General features: G+C 36.4%; 1 protein-coding gene and 4 non-coding genes across 5 annotated transcripts; 1 reads left to right on the top strand and 4 right to left on the bottom strand.

The window, feature by feature from the left end:
• Nucleotides 1-205: 205 nt before the first annotated feature.
• Nucleotides 206-5,335, bottom strand: LOC123420949 (DNA-directed RNA polymerase subunit beta''-like). The gene has a single exon (XM_045107475.1). The coding sequence runs from the start codon at nucleotides 5,281-5,283 to the stop codon at nucleotides 904-906; it is 4,380 nt and encodes a 1,459-aa protein (XP_044963410.1). The 5' UTR covers nucleotides 5,284-5,335; the 3' UTR covers nucleotides 206-903.
• Nucleotides 5,336-12,028: 6,693 nt separating this feature from the next.
• On the top strand, nucleotides 12,029-12,099 carry TRNAC-GCA. Its single transcript has one exon. It is a non-coding gene; the product is annotated as a tRNA-Cys (tRNA).
• A 2,412-nt stretch (nucleotides 12,100-14,511) lies between these two features.
• TRNAD-GUC lies at nucleotides 14,512-14,585 on the bottom strand. Its single transcript has one exon. It is a non-coding gene; the product is annotated as a tRNA-Asp (tRNA).
• A 358-nt stretch (nucleotides 14,586-14,943) lies between these two features.
• On the bottom strand, nucleotides 14,944-15,025 carry TRNAY-GUA. The gene has a single exon. It is a non-coding gene; the product is annotated as a tRNA-Tyr (tRNA).
• A 650-nt stretch (nucleotides 15,026-15,675) lies between these two features.
• Nucleotides 15,676-15,747, bottom strand: TRNAT-GGU. Its single transcript has one exon. It is a non-coding gene; the product is annotated as a tRNA-Thr (tRNA).
• Nucleotides 15,748-17,524: the final 1,777 nt, after the last annotated feature.

The following is a 17,524-nucleotide window of genomic DNA, read 5'->3' as shown; positions in this document are numbered from 1 at the left end:
TATCGACTAAAGAAATAGTAGGAATTCCCAAAATGGCACATTCCCGAAGAGCTATATACTCTTTTTGCTGATCAAGGACGATCACAATGTCTGGCAATCTCGTCATATATTTGATCCCGCCGAGATACCTTTGTAAGGTAGATAATTTTCTCTTCAAGATTGCCACATCTCTTTTTGGGAGATGGTGGAATTTTCCCATTTTTTCTTCCGCTCTTAAGTCTCTAAATTGAGAAAGTCTAGTTTTCGTAATCGACCAATTCGTTAACATACCACTGAACCACTTTTTATTAACATAATGACAACGAGCCCTTATTGCAGCTGATGCTACTAAATCTGTTGCTCTTTTTTTGGTACCAACAATTAAGAAACTTTTTCCCTGACTTGCTGCATCAAAAACTAAATCACAAGCTTCTGATAAAAAACGGGCCGTTCTAGCGAGATTTATAATATGAGTACCTTTACGCTTTGCCGAAATGTAAGGGGCCATTTTAGGATTCCATTTCTTAATACCATGACCAAAATGAACTCCTGCTTCTATCATCTCTTTCAAATTAATGTTCCAATATCTTCTTGTCATTTTTTCCACACTTCCTTTTTTTTTCATCCTAACATTCCATTACGGAATTTATTTCTTTTTGAAGATTAAGAAAGATCCGAAATAGCTTGAAATAAATAAAATAATAATTGTTCTGAGAGAACCTTGTACTAAGAGTTGGCCATTGATACATTGATACATGGTATAAACAAAACCTTAATTTAATGAATTAACTGACTTGTTTTACTTATTAAAATAAAAATCTTAAAAATCTAAAATTTAACCTGTTAGTGTTCTAAGTTCAAAAGTCTAGTAAAGTAAAAAATATGTTTTATGTATCCTTAGGGTTAAATGTTAAATGGGGGTTTTTATGTCTCATAAAAATTGTTTGTTACGTCAGAATCTGAAGAAACTAATTCTGTATGGAGAAACAAAAAATCTCTCATTTCCGACGCGAATAGATTTTTTTTTTTTATTTCGAAATAAAGGTTCTTGTCTTGTGGGGAACGATGCACAAATTTTTGGAATCCGGTACCAACAGGTATAATCCCCCCCAGAACTACGTTTTCTTTCAAGCCTTTCAACCAATCAATGCGACCTCGTAGGGCAGCTTTTGCTAAAACTCGAGCAGTTTCTTGAAAACTTGCTTCAGATATGAAACTTTGGGTATTCAGGGAAGCCCTTGTTATTCCCAATAAGATTGCCCGATAATAGATCGATTCATCCAAAGCTCGCCCTGCTCGTTCCGCTCGCAATAGTCCGATTAATTCCCCAGGCGAAAAAACATTAGACATTCCATCTTCGGAAACCCGCACTTTTGATGTTACTTGGCGTATAATAATCTCTATATGTCTATTATGGATCTGTACCCCTTGGGATCGATAAACCTTTTGGATTTTATTAACCAAAGAAATACGACTTTGGGCTATGGTTAGCTCAGCTCCAATCAAGAATCCCCAAGGGACCCCAAGAATTCTTGGTATACGCTCATTCCAATCCTCAATTCTCCTTTCGAGATTGGGGGATAATGAATCAATTGAACGCGCTTCAAAGATTTGTTCCACTTTTGGAAGACCTTGCGTTATGTCACTAGATCTCGATTTTTCATATATAAACGTAACTAACCTATCTCCCTTGTAAAGGATTTCTCCATAATGACCATTAACAGTTGCTCCTGTAGTGGCCAAATAAGGTTTAGCTGCTCTTATAACAAAGGAATCCATATTTACACTGAAAATTTGACCAGATTTTTTTATGTGCGATTTAAATAGACATACATTTTCACAAATAAATTGTCCAAGGTGAATTATTGCCAATGTCTCTTCCCAAGAATCATGATGGACAAAGTGACAATTCAAAAGGAATGGATCCAACATTATGTTACTATCGAAATTGGAAATCCTTTTATTTTCATCTATTAAAGAGTATTTAAGTTCTTGAAGTACTTGGAAGGTTTGTTTCAAATTGTCAACGAACAAATATTTTTTTAGCAGGATTTTATTATGCGTTAGTAAATAGTAAGATGAAGAAAAATGCGATATACTAGCTACAATAGCCCCTAAGGGCCCAAAAATTTCTAGAATAGGAATTCTAGGATTCCATTCTTTTATCGCATTGGGATGTTTTGAATTCTTGAATAAACCAATTCGAGAACAGTTGGATGCCGACAAAATCATCAAAGATTGGTATTCTTTATTTCGATTCAACAAAGTGCCAATAGCTTCTTGATGTTGGCTAAGTGATTCAATCTTCGCCTTGGAATAAAAAGAATTGCTATTGGCGCGATCTAACCTATTATGGGGAGTCGGTCCTCCACTTGTCCTATCATACCTTTTTCGTGTATACGAAATAGTGGACTTGACTAACTCAATTCTTAGGAAATCGCGAATAAGATCATTTGCTCTTACCTCAACAAGGGAAGCACCAGCCTTTTCTTTTTCTTCTTGTTCCCAATTCACTACTAAGCAAGTTCTAACAAATTGACTATTTGTGTGATAAATTCTTTGAGTTAACTTGCTATTTTCATGATAAATAAAATTGACAAGTCGAATTTGGAGATTATTTTCTTCTTGCAAGAGATCCTGCGGGAAAAGTGTTGCTAAATTTCTTCCTTCGTCCATTTCATATGCCACTGTAGGGCGAACGGAAACAAAATACTTTTCCTTGCTCTTGAGAATTTTTTTCCGTTGAACATAGACCCAATTTTTCTTTTTTTTTGATTCCTTAGAATCTTTTTTTTGTCTTTCTGGCGGTATCAAACACCCACCTAATATCTTATCTGCCTCTTCAGGAAAATGAATATCTCCGGAAAATATTTTGAGTTCCGTATGGCTTTTTTTTCTCTTCACTCGGACCAGTCCGCCTAGTCCACTTCTTGTATTTTTTGTGAGTTGTGTATCCACTCCAATAATACTATTGTCAAGTATCTTTAGGGATGAAGATCTCGGCAAGATATGAAGTTCTTGAAGAATGAAAAAAAACCGATCTACTTCTTTTTGGTATTTTAGACTAAATTCTTTTGTTCCTCGATGCTCAATCAAACCCTCTTTTTTTAAGATGGAATCTTCCTCTGGGCTCTCGTATTCGTCCTCTGAGTCTTCTTCTGAGTCTTCCTCTAAAGTACCATATTTTTCCTCGCCGCTTTCCCCGGGGCTGCCATATTCGTCTTCTGAGTCTTCTTCTAAAGTTCCATATTCGTCCTCTTGGGTCCTATATTTGCTCTCTGGGTTCCCATATTCCTCTTCTGAGTCTTTCTCTAAAGTCCTATATTCGTTCTCTGGGTTCCCATATTTGTTTTCTGGGCTCCCATATTCGTTTTCTAGGGTTTCATATTCGTATTCGTCTTCTAGGATTCCATATTTAGATTCTTCTAGGGTTTCATATTCGTCCTCTCGGGTCCTGTATTCGTGTTCTAGGGTCTCATATTCCTCTTCTGAGTCTTCCGCTCGAGTCCTATATTCTTCTTCTAGGGTCCTATATCTAAATTTAACAATTCCTGAACCCTTTTTATCTTTTCTGTATCGGGGATCGTCAAAATAAGCAAAAATAGTATTTCTACGTAAAACACCCATAAAGGGGATTTCAATCGAAATCCCAAAACAGGATATTAGTTCTTTCTCTTGTTCTTGATGATATTGTAATGGAATGACGAACCTATTTCTTCGCTTTTTCGCCAACAAATCTGAATTATCTTGAAAAATAGAAGGATAGATCAAATTCCAATGGCCATTGGACATGATTCGATCCGACGTTGAATAATCAAGAATTTCCCTATCTTTTTTACCATAAGTATTCATTTGATCTTGATCCTTGTGGAGTGAAAAAGACGCTATACTGGATCTGCACATACTTACGGATAATATCCATAAATGGCTTGTTTTTGGTAATCGACGAAGATTACCATATTGATATTCGGGCGCATGGTAAACATCAGTACTCCAGTGCATTTCGCCGTCTGATTCAGAATAAATATGCTTTTGTACCCTTTCTTTAAAATGTAAAGTGGACGTTCCGGCACGAATCTCCGCAATTACTTGTTCAGATTTTACATATTGATCATTTTGCACTAGAATCAAGCTTTTTGAGGGAATATTCACACTATATAGAATATCTTGACTCTGAATAGTTACATGCAAGTCTATATAACATAGAAAAGCAGGCTGTCCATGACGGGTACGTGTGGGGTGAACCAAATTCTCATTGAATTGGATTTTTCCATTCGAAGGGGATCGTACAAGGTCGGCAGTACCCCCTGTGAATACTCCGCCAGTATGAAAAGTTCTTAATGTTAGTTGAGTCCCTGGCTCCCCAATTGATTGACCCGCAATAATACCTACGGCTTCTCCCAATTCCACCAGATCACTATGAGTAGGACTCCGGCCATAGCATAATTGACAGATCCAAGAAGTGCTTCGGCAAGTAAAGGGGGTTCTAATATATATTGGTTGTGCTCGAAATGGTTGTGCTCGAAAGGCAGTTATGAATCGATTGACTAATCCAATTCCAATATCTTGATTTCGCGCGGCAATGCATCGTGAACCGATATATATATCGTCTGCTAATACACGACCAATTAGTGTTTGGACAAAAAGTTTTTCCGTCATCCCATTTTGAGGACTTACAGAAATACCTCGGATAGTACCACAATCTCTTCTACGCACAATAATATGTTGAACTACTTCAACAAGTCTACGTGTAAGATATCCAGCATCTGCTGTTCGTACAGCAGTATCTACAACCCCTTTGCGGGCTCCATAGCAGGAAATTATATATTCTGTCAAAGAAAGTCCCTCGCGTAAATTGCTTTGAATAGGTAAATCAATCATTTGTCCTTGAGGGTCCGACATTAATCCTCTCATACCTACTAATTGGTGTACTTGAGATGCATTTCCTCTGGCTCCTGAAAAAGACATTAGATAGACTGGATTAGAAGGATCCGTTATCCGAAAATTTGAATTCATTTCTTGTTTCAAATATTCACTTGTCGCATACCATATCTCAACAGATTGGCGTAATTTTTCTACCGCGTGTACAGCCCCATAATAATAGTGTTTCTCCAAAAGAAAACTCTGTTGTTCCGCGTCTTGGACTAACCATCCCTTAGAGGGTATTGTTAAAAGATCCTCGATTCCTAACGAAATCGATGTAGTAGTGGCTTGATAGAAGCCCAGAGTCTTTAGTTGATCCAGTATATGGGATGTATATCCCATTCCAAAATGATCTATTAATCTGCTAATAAGTCGTTTCATACCAGTTCCGTCTATCTCTTTATTATGAAAGACCAGATTGGCCCGTTCCGCCATACATAAGTACCCCCTTTTCGGCTGAGTAGGATTCGACAATTGCTGAGTAGGATTCGACAATGGGCCTGAGTCAGTGATTCGAAAATTTAATTAACTTAATTGCCTCAATCTCAATCTGGATTCGCGTGGCAAATAATGATGATACTAGGGAAATCGGAATGCCCCCCGAAAGCAAAGGGGAGGGGCATCGCCGAATCTAACTTTCTTGTTTAGGTAGTGTATGAATAGGCCTGACTAAATCCTTGTACGGCTTCCTCTATTTCTCTATAAAAAGAAATATGACCAAGAGTGGTTCGAATGTATATCGAACGAATTTCTTTTTTTCTATTTCCCATTATTAGATAGTGAGCATAAATCTCATGATAAGTCCCCAAAGATTCATATTGAATTTCAATCGGAACTTCTCTTGACCCAATGACGCGTTGATCCAGGTTCCATCGTAGCCACAAGGGACTATCTAAACTGATTAGTTTTTGTCTATAAGCTCCCAGTGCATCATAAGAACTAGAAAAATGGGGTTCTTTATCTTTCCTATACTTAGAATTATTATTATTGTAATTGACTTTTAAATTTGGATAGTTTCTGAAACTATTATATCTATTTGCACAAATACCTCGACGCTTTCCAATTGTTAATACATAAAGCCCGATAAGCATGTCTTGGGTTGGTACGCAAATAGGATCCCCAATAGCAGGAGATAAGAGATTCATATGAGAAAACATAAGTAAACGGGCTTCCGCCTGAGCTTCCAAGGATAAAGGTAGATGAACAGCCATTTGATCTCCATCAAAGTCTGCATTGAAACCCTTACACACTAATGGGTGTAAAGAAATAGTACGCCCCTCTACTAAAGTGGGTTGAAAGGCCTGTATGCCTAATCTATGCAGAGTAGGTGCTCTATTTAACAGTACAGGATGTCCCCGCATAACTTCTTGAAGTATTTCCCATACAATGGGTTCCTTTTCCCAAATTTTCCTTTTAGCAATCCTGACATTAGAAGTGGCGCGTTTCGTGATTAAATCGCGAATTACAAATAGCTGAAAAAGCTTTATTGCTATCTCTAGAGGTAATCCACATTGATGTAATGAAAGCGAAGGACCCACAACAATGACAGAACGCCCCGAGTAATCGACCCGTTTCCCAAGCAGAGTCTCGCGAAACCTTCCCTCTTTACCTTCAATTACATCTGAAAGTGATTTGTATACTTTATTGTGACCATCCCTCGTCGGTTGCCCGCGGGACCCACTATCAAGAAGTGTATCCACGGCTTCTTGTACCAATTTTTCCTGGCACATTACTAAATCTGCTGGCGCTAATTCACTTCTTTTTAATAGATAGGCAAGATTGTTGTTCCGACGGATAACTCTCTTATAAAGTTCATTAATGTCTGAAGTCACTACTTTATCTCCAGACCTATAAACAATAGGTCTCAATTCGGGAGGAAGAACCGGTAATAAGCACAAAACCATCCATTCTGGTTCTACATTTGTTTGAATAAAATGTTTCGCCAATTGCATGCGTCTAATCAAAAAAACTTTTCTTATTCGTCTTTTTCTATCTTCCCACTCATCTCCACTATACCCCTCGTCTTCTAATTCCTTCCATTCGACCAAAGAATTCTCTATAATAATTCGCAAATCCAAATCTGCTAATTGTTCTCTAATAGCACCTGCTCCTGTCGCAATTTCCCGATTTCGAAATGTTGCAAAGCCTGGGGTAGAAAAAAAGGGAGAAATGCTGTGGTTACAGGATGCAATTTCCTCTTCGAATAAACCTCGTAATCGTAAAAAAGTGGGTTTTTTAGTGCTGGGCCTAGCAAAAGAGAAATCGCCGTATACTAGGCCCTCCAACTTCTTAAGAGGTTTATCTAAAAGATTCGCGATATAACTAGGAAGACCTTTCAAATACCACACATGAGTCACGGGACATGCGAGTTTGATGTATCCCATTTGATATCTTCGTATCCGAGAATCCACAAATTCTACCCCGCATTTTTGGCAAAATCTTTCGTCTTCGTTTTCAGCTCCGCTCGCTCGAGAATTGCCACAACCGCAAATCCCGCTTTTTATGGGTCCAAAGATTCTTTCGCAAAACAATCCATCTTTTTCTGGTTTATCGGTTTTATAATGAAAAGTAGAGGGCCTTGTGACTTCGCCAACGGCTTCTCCATTAGGTAGGTTTTTGTTAGCCCAAGCCTTTATTTGTTGAGGGGAAACGAGTCCAATTTGAAGTTGTTGATGTTTATATTGGTCAATCATAAAATAGAAATAAGAAAAGAATTTATATTTATTCCGATCAAACTTCCTCCCTATTAACCTGGAAGTTCTTTTCAGATACAAGGAAATGATTCAGTTCTAGAGCCAAAGATCGTAGTTCTCGAACGAGCACTCGAAAAGATTCTGGAGGATCCTCATGATTAGGTATTCTTTTTCCCCAGATCGTAGCATTAAGTATTTCTTGGCGAGCTATAAGATGGTCAGATTTATAAGTAAGTATCTCTTGTAAAATATGAGCAACACCAAATCCTTCTAAAGCCCAAACTTCCATTTCTCCTACTCGTTGTCCCCCTTGCTTGGCTCTTCCTCTAACCGGTTGTTGTGTAACAAGTGAGTAGGGCCCAGTAGAACGCCCATGAATTTTCTCATCAACTTGATGAATTAATTTTAAGATATAGGACTTCCCTATTAGAACAGGTTGCTCAAAGGGGTCGCCTGTTCTTCCATCAAATATTCTGCTTTTTCCCGGGTACTCGGGTTCAAATACCCATGGATTTTTTGTTTCTTTACTGGCTTCATATAATTCTGAAAACACAAGTTTTCTTGAAGCCTCTTGCTCATATCTCTCATCAAAGGGTGCTATTCTATAATGTTTCTTTAGCAGATCCCCCGCTAATCCGAGCGAGCTTTCAAATATTTGTCCCACATTCATTCGGGAGGGTACTCCTAAGGGATTGAAGACCATATCAACGGGTGTTCCATCTTGCAAATAGGGCATATCTTGCCTAGGCAAAATTTTGGAAATGATCCCTTTATTCCCATGTCTTCCGGCTACTTTATCCCCAACTTTGATTTCACGTTTCTGTAAAATATATACACGAACCATTATGTCGAGGGGGTCCCTTTGGATCCATTTCACATCGATAACGCGCCCTCTTCCACCTATAGGTAATTTCAGAGAAGTTTCTTTTGAAGTGGAAACCTCAAGGCCGAATATGGCCCGTAATAATCCAGCTTCTGCGATATATGATGATTCGCTCGCTATCTGAGGCGTTAATTTACCTACTAAAATATCACCAGTTTCTACCCAGGATCCCAACCTAACAACTCCATTTTTGTCCAAATTGCGGAGTAAATGTTCTTCTAGATGTGGTATTTCTTTAGTGATTTTTTCAGCGGAGCCCTGGCTTGTCGTATCCGTCTGAATTTCATATTTCCGGATGTGAAAAGAGGTATAAATATCCTCATATACCAAACGTTCGCTAATTAGTACTGCGTCTTCAAAATTGTAACCTTCCCATGGCATATAAGCTACTAATACGTTTTTTCCTAAAGCAAGTTCCCCCCCAACTGTAGCAGCTCCTTCTGCTAAAATTTGTCCTTTTTTAATGGATTTACCCCGTGGAACCCGAGGTTTTTGGTGCATACAAGTATTTTTGTTAGAGCGACGGTGGTTAACTAAAGGAATACTTATAGTCTTCCCACTACTTGATAAAAGTATCTTATGACTATCAGTAGAAATGATCTTTCCCTCGCGTTCGGCTATAACGGAAACCCTCGAATCTAGAGCTGTTTGGCGTTCCAATCCAGTTCCAACAATGCATTTCTCGGACCGAGAAAGTGGAACTGCTTGGCGCTGCATATTAGAACTCATTAAAGCCCGATTCGCATCATTGTGCTCAATAAAAGGAATGAGAGAACCCCCAATAGAAAAATATTGGAAAGGAAAAATACTTCTAACATGAATCTGTTCCCATGCAATAGTCAAGAATTCTTGGCGGTATCTAGCTGGAACAACCTGTTCTTCCTGAATACCTTGATTCAAGGACAAAGAATTTCCTGCTGCTATCATATAATACTCATCTCTATTTGGTGATAGATAAACCACCTGTCTCTCTTTTTTTTCTTTTGCTTTCTCAGCAGATATTTCATAAAACGGACTCTCTATAGATCCCCACAAGTGATCAATTCTCGCATGAATTGCTAAGGATCCAGTAAGTCCAACATTGATTCCTTCAGACGTGTCAATTGGACAAATACGCCCATAGTGACTCGGATGAATATCTCGGCTCCGAAAACTTGCGGTTCTCCCCGTCAACCCTCCAGGACCTAAACAACTCACTTTTCGCCCATGAACAGTTTGTGTCAATGGATTCGTTTGATCAAAAACTTGAGATAATGGGTATGTGCCAAAAAAGGTCTCATAAGTAGTTATTAATAAAATTGAAGTTGAAGTTGGAGTTACCAAAGTTTGGGGAGTCGGTTTCGATTGACGTATGAATACTCTACGAATAGTTTTTTGAACTGCATGTTGTAAACGACCAAGAGCCAATCCGAATTGATCTTGTAACAGATCCGCAACCGAACGAATACGTTTATTTTTCAAGTGATTCATATCGTCATCGTCAAGTATACCCGTTCCAAATTTCATTCCAATCAAATGATCCGTAGCGGCCAATACATCTCGTGGTAACAAGAATGTATTGTTCTGAGGTATATCAAGATTAAGTCTCCGATTCATATTTCGTCGACCAATCCTTCCTAATTCACATTTTTGTTGAAAAAATTTCTTTTGTAATTCCTCGCATAAGGACTCCGAAAATACCAGGTCCCCACCTACACAAGCAAATTGTTGATAAAACTCCAAAATAGCTTTTTCTTTTGACTCAATCCTCTTCTTCTCCTTAGCATTCGGGAAAGACAAGAAAATTTCAGGGTAGGAAACATTATCTAGAATTTCTCTTAGATTCGAACCCATAGCTGATGATAGAACTAGAATAGATATCTTTTGTTTTCTACTCACGCGAGCCCATATCCTTTCTTTTTTATCAATTGCTAATTCCGATCTCCCTCCCCAATCTGATATTATAGTCCCGGTGTAGATAGAAATTCCCTTATGATCTAATTCCGAGCGGTAGTAAATACCAGGACTTAGCAATATTTGATTGATCACAATTCGGTATATTCCATTTATAATAAAGGTTCCTAAGGAATTCATTATAGGAATGTTTCCGATAGAAATGGTTTGCTTTTGCACATCGAAACCAAAAATTAATCTCGCAGATACATATAATTCGGAAGAATAGGTGAGTGATTCATACACAGCATCTCTTTCTTTTATCGAGGGTTCTAGCAATTGATATCCTTTCGCAAATAATTGAAATGCAATTTCGTGATCTGGATCTTTAATTGTTGGAAACTTGTCAAGTTCTTCTGCCAAGGCTTGATTAATGAACCTAAAAAATCCCTCGAATTGGATCTGACTAAATCCGGGTATTGTGGACATTCCCTCGTTTCCATTCCGGAGCATCTTAATCTTAAGTTTCCTGTTTATCAAAGAAAAATTCCATTATCAGCTCACTCTTCATCAATCCCTACGGATTGATCTAGCAATCATGGAATCTATATTCTGTTTACTGAATCACATGAAATTCTAGGGAACTCCACATACGTATTTCATATATGTATTTCATACATATGAATAGAGACCATTTCGACGAAAATTCTAGTTTACCAGGGGTACAAATGAAATGAAAATGAATTGCTAAAATATTCCTACAAAAAAAATTATGCCACTTATACTTTATAATATTCTAATCAGATTGAATGGCAAAGATTTCTCATTTTATCCCCTTTCTATGAATGTAATAAAGCCGTAATATAATACACTAGAAAGTTTTACTTTACTTCGATTTAGAATAGCGTGCTTACTTTAATTTCTAAAAATAATTTGAGGGTTCTTTTTTATTTCGGATCGGAGTAGTATAATTGCTAGAAAATTAAGTATTTCATTGTGGAATTCTAAAATAAAGTAAGTCCCTTTTTTAAGTACATGCCAATCTAATTATCCACCTCTCCCCATATCCATGCTTTTCTTTTATCGTAATTTCACTTGGGTAGGCCAAGATAGTCAGGTTATACTCTAATATCAGAGCAAATTTCCTTTTTTTATTCAAGATATTTAATTTAATACTTTGAAAAATTAAAGCACGATTCCCCATAGAGATATGTACATAAAGGGGATCTTTGGATAATAATGCTGCTCGGACCTAAAGTTCACCTATACACGGATTAAGCATAAAGCCATAATATTTTATTATGCCATTGAAATTGAAGGGGGGGAGATAATACCGATTTAAGAGTAGTTCACTACTGCAATTCAAAAAAGAAAGAGAATTCTAGTTAATGGTTCCAATTTGTTCTGAATTTTGCAGCCTGTGACTAGAAATCCACTTTTCTTCTTTTTCATCTCAATAGAAAGAAATGGGAAGTTTTATTGTGTTAGCAATGTATGTTTTAAGATAGAATCTATCGAGGAGAATAATCGAAACTGGATCAAAAAAAGCAGGAGTATCTTTTTTGAAAAAGATTGGAAAAAAGTAAGTTTAATTATATTCAAAATAAAAGAAAGGGGCTTTTCGTAAGAAAACGTGGATGAATACTTGCTGTTTTCTAGATTTTCGATCGGATTTTTTGGCGGCATGGCCAAGCGGTAAGGCAGGGGACTGCAAATCCTTTATCCCCAGTTCAAATCTGGGTGCCGCCTGATCAATAAAATACTTAGGTTTTCTAGTACTGATCGAATTCAATCAATTTTTACTTCGCATAAGTTCGGGCAAGAGAGTAACTAAGCCTGCCGATACTGGGTTTAGAGAAACCATACCATAGTTCTATCCTTAAACTAGGGTTAGGGTTTGTTTTGGCGGTAGTGGCCAAAATGGTTATCAATAGGGGTGAGGTAGTGTTTCCTTATTCTTTTATTATATGAATTTGAATTGGTTCTTAATTGATTCGATTTGAGAATTTTTAAATACGAGGATAAGATGTCAGAAATCTTGGTATCCAAAGAAAGGTCCCTAAGGGGCATTCTTCTCTTTTTCAATCTAAGATTCCAGAAGGGACTCCACGAAAGAATATCAAGACTTCCTAATTATCATACATTTTTTTATCGTACATCTTATGTGACCTACATACACTAGAGTAACAAAAGGAATAAAAAATCTTCCTATTCCCGCTTCTTCTATTCAGGACATCATTCCCGTACTCTTTCTTTTTTAAGGTAAGGAAAAAAGGGCTTTATAGTATCGTATTTTTAATGCTCTCTAATTCTACAAGAATTCCTATAAGAATTTGTTAGGAGTAAATTCCTTGAACTGATTGATCCATGGCCTTAGGGCAGAAGCCCTTTTTGACTCTGTACCCTTGATTCCACTATGATTATTGATCAATAGTAGAATAATCCCTTCATAGAAATAGGAGACATAATTTAGATGGATATAGTAAGTCTCGCTTGGGCTGCTTTAATGGTAGTCTTTACATTTTCTCTTTCACTAGTAGTATGGGGAAGGAGTGGACTCTAGGGATACGATACTACTAATTGATTAAGTAATCAAATTGTTGTATCAATTCTTTTTTTAATTGATCGTTTTGCATTAATTATTTTGTCAAACGTTATTCTTTAATCTTTTTCTTTAGTTTTGTTTCACTCCTGTAAGAAACTCTTGTATTGTAAGAAAGAGCCATTATACCAATTAAGAATTTCTACTAGAAATGACTAATGGTTAAAAAAAGTTCTATACATAAGAAAATTAGACTTTCTTCCACGGAACTATTCACGGCATATCACACATTTTCCATTTGTTTTATACTCTTTCTTTATTCTTAGAATAATTTTTATTCTCTTTTGAAGCATCTCGCGGGATATTTAAGCATGAAAGATTCGCTGGTTTTTTCCTTTTACTTTTTACTATAGTCTATTCTTATATTATTTTTCTTTCCTTCCATGGATTCTTTGGTCAAGAATTGTCTTCGATTTTTTTATTTTGACCTGATTGAAATTAAGTGGATGCAATGAAAAAAGAAATTGAATTAGACTACTTAACTATTTCAATCTACTAATCTATTCTATGTAGATTCAAAGATAATATAATAGAAAGACTCTAAAGTGTCGTAGAAAAAACTATATGTAGTTCTTTCTACCACACTTTAAGATTCCAACCAGATCCTTTCATTTAAGACTTGGATTTTTTTTATTTAATCCCTTTTTCATTTCTTCAATGATTAATTGGAATTCCACTTAATTATTTTGGCTGACTGTTTTTACATAAATAATAAGTAAAAAAGAAGTAGGAATTAGAATGAACAGTGCAGTAGCAATAAATGCGAGAATATTGACTTCCATAACCTCTTTATTTTTTATTTTCACAATAACTCGGGATGTAATCCCATGGAGAGGAAAAAGGGGTATCTTGTAAATTCAAGGGTAGGGCTTGCATTCTGATAATACTGAATCAATTCAATATTATGAATATCGGATCTATCAAATCAATTCATGGATGAGAGTTATATAGTATAACATAGGAAGATCCTATATCCATACTAAGACCAAAATGGGTTTTTTGATTGGATTAGGAATTCCCTCTTTTTTAATCCTTTTTTTTCTACTTTTTCTTTTCTATATCTCTAACCCACGAGCTTTCTTAATCTTATACAATTTCTCTTCCTTTTTCTTATAGTTATACATACAATTATGTATGTATTATATGAGCAACTTTCTATGGGTCACATAGACATCCAAATAAGCAGTAGAAGTGAGATGGGGAAAAGAGGTCTGAAATAAAAAGGGAATACAATTTATGTATGGATTCCGGTAAAATACCGGTACTCTATTCCATAACAGTGGAATAGGAAATTAAGATGAGGATGGTATCATCATAAAGAAAGATAGAGTAATATCCTAAAATTCTACTAATCCACATATCGTATGTGTGTCTTTCTTTATCTTTATCGATCGGGAGTAGTGAAAAAAATTCCTATACTCCTTCCCTCCCTCTTTAATGAGAGATGCAAAATAAAAAAGTGAAGTAAGGGTGCCCTATGGGTATTTGATCTTGCTCCCTGCCCCTTTTTTTTCATGGAAAAAGGAAATATGAATTTCTCCATTCATTGAACCCTAGTTCGGGACTGACGGGGCTCGAACCCGCAGCTTCCGCCTTGACAGGGCGGTGCTCTGACCAATTGAACTACAATCCCCGCGGGGTGTATGGCATACCCATTCTTAAATAGAACCATAAGAAGATTCGATTCGTCTGTCGTACTCTAAGAAATAGACGAATCATATACTACATACCCACATATTAATATTATATTATACGTGGGTATAGTGAGAGTGACATAACTAGTATGTCGTGATTTTTTATCACTAAAAATGGATAATAATCCACCCTTCAACAAGAAAAACTCTTTTGTTTGTAAGAAAGGAATGAGAGAGATATGGATTAGAAAAAAAAATCCCCTTTTTTATTTCTCTTTTATTTCTATAGATCAGACATTTTATTTTATGGGAGAAAAACAAAAGGATTTAGTTCATATTCACGAAGCCCTAGATTTTTGGGCCGAGCTGGATTTGAACCAGCGTAGACATTGTCAACGAATTTACAGTCCGTCCCCATTAACCACTCGGGCATCGACCCAGGAAGAATTTATTCTAGGGTTTTTGCTAATCTATGATTAACCTCCTTTCATAATACTCCCTACCCCCAGGGGAAGTCGAATCCCCGCTGCCTCCTTGAAAGAGAGATGTCCTGAACCACTAGACGATAGGGGCATCACTAGACGATAGGGCCATATACAACCGCTCGTGATTATACTATAATCATAGTATGAGCAGTTTTTTTGAATTGTCAATATACTCGAAAAGTATAACTAGATCCAAAGCAAAGAGTTTTTCTAACTTTTCTGCTATGTTTTCATCTAGGATTTTTTTAGTTGATGGTTAGATTAATTCATGGATCATCCTCTACCTTTTAGGGAAATTCATTTTAAATGTATAGAATAAGAATGGATTACTAAAAGGGATTCTAGATTAGTTCAGTACAGGTAGTTATTTTATTGATCTAAGATAAGATGAAAAAGAGTCCAATTTTTTTTTTATTTCCATTCCGTGCTTCATTTAGTGTTCAGACCAAAAATGCATTCATCCCGCACTAAGTCATAAAATTCTCTAAAGAGAAAGCTTCAAAAACAAAGAAAAAAGCGAATCAATTTAGTAGAAAAGTACTCTATCAGATTCGAACCAATGACTTACGTCTTAGCACGAGATTACTCTACCACTAATTTAAAAAGCCCTTTATCGGATTTGAACCGATGACTTATGCCTTACCATGGCATTACTCTACCACTGAGTTAAAAGGGCTTTTTATTTAATTCAAAAATTTGCCACTTTGATTTCCCATTATGGGTCTACTGCATAATGTACATATTATATATATATAATATATAGAGATATAGAGAGAGACATTATGTATAGATTGTATATGTATTGATATCTTGAGAGCTCAAAATAAAATTAAGAAAAAAAAACATACCCAACTCTTCTTGGTTCATGGTTTTCCGTTTCCGAAGGCTAGTAAAATAGGCGGATTCTGGAACCCCAAGGATTCAATGGTATATGGAAAATATAAGATTTCCAATCCTAGCGGGAAAAGGCAGGGAACAGATACCCAATAGGATAGGATCCTTGGGAGGAACTTTTGGTAATGGCCTTGATCCTCTATGCTATTTTTTATGTGTTCTTAGTTCTATTGAACTTTTTTGATTCTTTTAAACAAGAATCTAATAAACTAGCATTGAGTCAGTGGAAAAAAGGAGAGAGAGGAAAGTGTTAAATGGAGAGAGTCGACTAATCATAGACTTTTAGGATCTTCTTTACATCAGGTAAATCTGTCAGCCCTGTCCGTTTTTTTCTTTAAGTTACGACTCTTTAAGTTACAACTCTTTGCTTCTTACTTCTATCAAGCCATAGGGAAAGTCTATGATGAATTTGGAAAACTCATCTCACTCTTACTCTATGGCTCGGACTTAATGGGGGAAGAAAACATCTTCTATAATTTCTTTTTTGTTCAATTCTGGACAAAAAAGAAAAGGAAAAAAGGAATTTATAGGGACAGTGTTACCCCCTATATCCCCTAGTTTATATTGTAGGAATAATAAAACAATTTAGCAGTCTGGCACACTTACGTCCTCGCAAAGTAAATAATGATTATTGTAGTCGTAACCGTAGAATAGGATAGGATCCTAATCAAAATAAATACATTTGGTTCAGGCGCTATTAGCAGGGTAAGAAGAGATTTATTTTACAGACCAGAGGGAGAGGGGCTATCTAAATCCTAAAGTAAAGGCGCGCGATCGAAGTAGAAGTACCAATGGCTCAGTGTCATGAACCTTCTCCATCTGATTCAATAAGGGGGAATTAGCCTCCTTGTCAAATGGCTATCCTTGACAAAGGGTACCATTTATACCATAATATACAATGTAGCGGGTATAGTTTAGTGGTAAAAGTGTGATTCGTTCTATTAATAACTGAATTTGAAATGATATACTTAAGGCATCCTTAAGTTTTTTTTTATATTCCGATGAAAACTTTAGTTCTTATAAAGGATTAAATCCTTTTCCTCTCAATAGCATATTGAGGAAGAATATACATTCTGGCGATTTGTACCCAAAAACTAATTTAAATTGCATCCAAAATAAAAATTGGATTATGATATGAGTACAGAGTCGCGAAGCATAATTTTGCATTGGATTTAAGTATTCCAATTTTGAAAATATGAGTAAAGGATCTATGGATGAAGATACAAAAAAGTTGATTTCCAATCGTAACTAAATCTTCTTTTGTTAAAGGATAAGGAAGCCAAATAGCTAAAAAACGATAGTTTTGGTTTACTAGAACCATCCGCATATTGTTTCAGCTCGGTGGAAACCCAATTCTTTTCCTCAGGATCTCTTGAATGAAATTAGGGAACGAAGTAAGTAGATTAGATGGATTTAGATAGAATTTCTATCTCCTACTCTATAAGGATCATCTAGAAAGCAGAGAGCTTTGGTTCCATTCAAATAGAAAAGCTGACATAGATGTTAAGTGGTGAGAATATCCATAAAGGAGCCGAATGAAATCAAAATTTCATGTTCGG

This window comes from Hordeum vulgare, unplaced genomic scaffold, assembly GCF_904849725.1.
Source record: "Hordeum vulgare subsp. vulgare unplaced genomic scaffold, MorexV3_pseudomolecules_assembly, whole genome shotgun sequence".
Taxonomy (NCBI): Eukaryota; Viridiplantae; Streptophyta; class Magnoliopsida; order Poales; family Poaceae; genus Hordeum; species Hordeum vulgare.
The sequence above is the reverse complement of the archived record's forward strand: the minus strand, read 5'-3'. Positions and strand labels throughout refer to the sequence as shown.

Coding starts and splice junctions, on each gene's coding strand:
- LOC123420949 (XM_045107475.1), bottom strand. CDS start 5,283: ATGAAACGACTTATTAGCAGATTAATAGATCATTTTGGAATGGGATAT.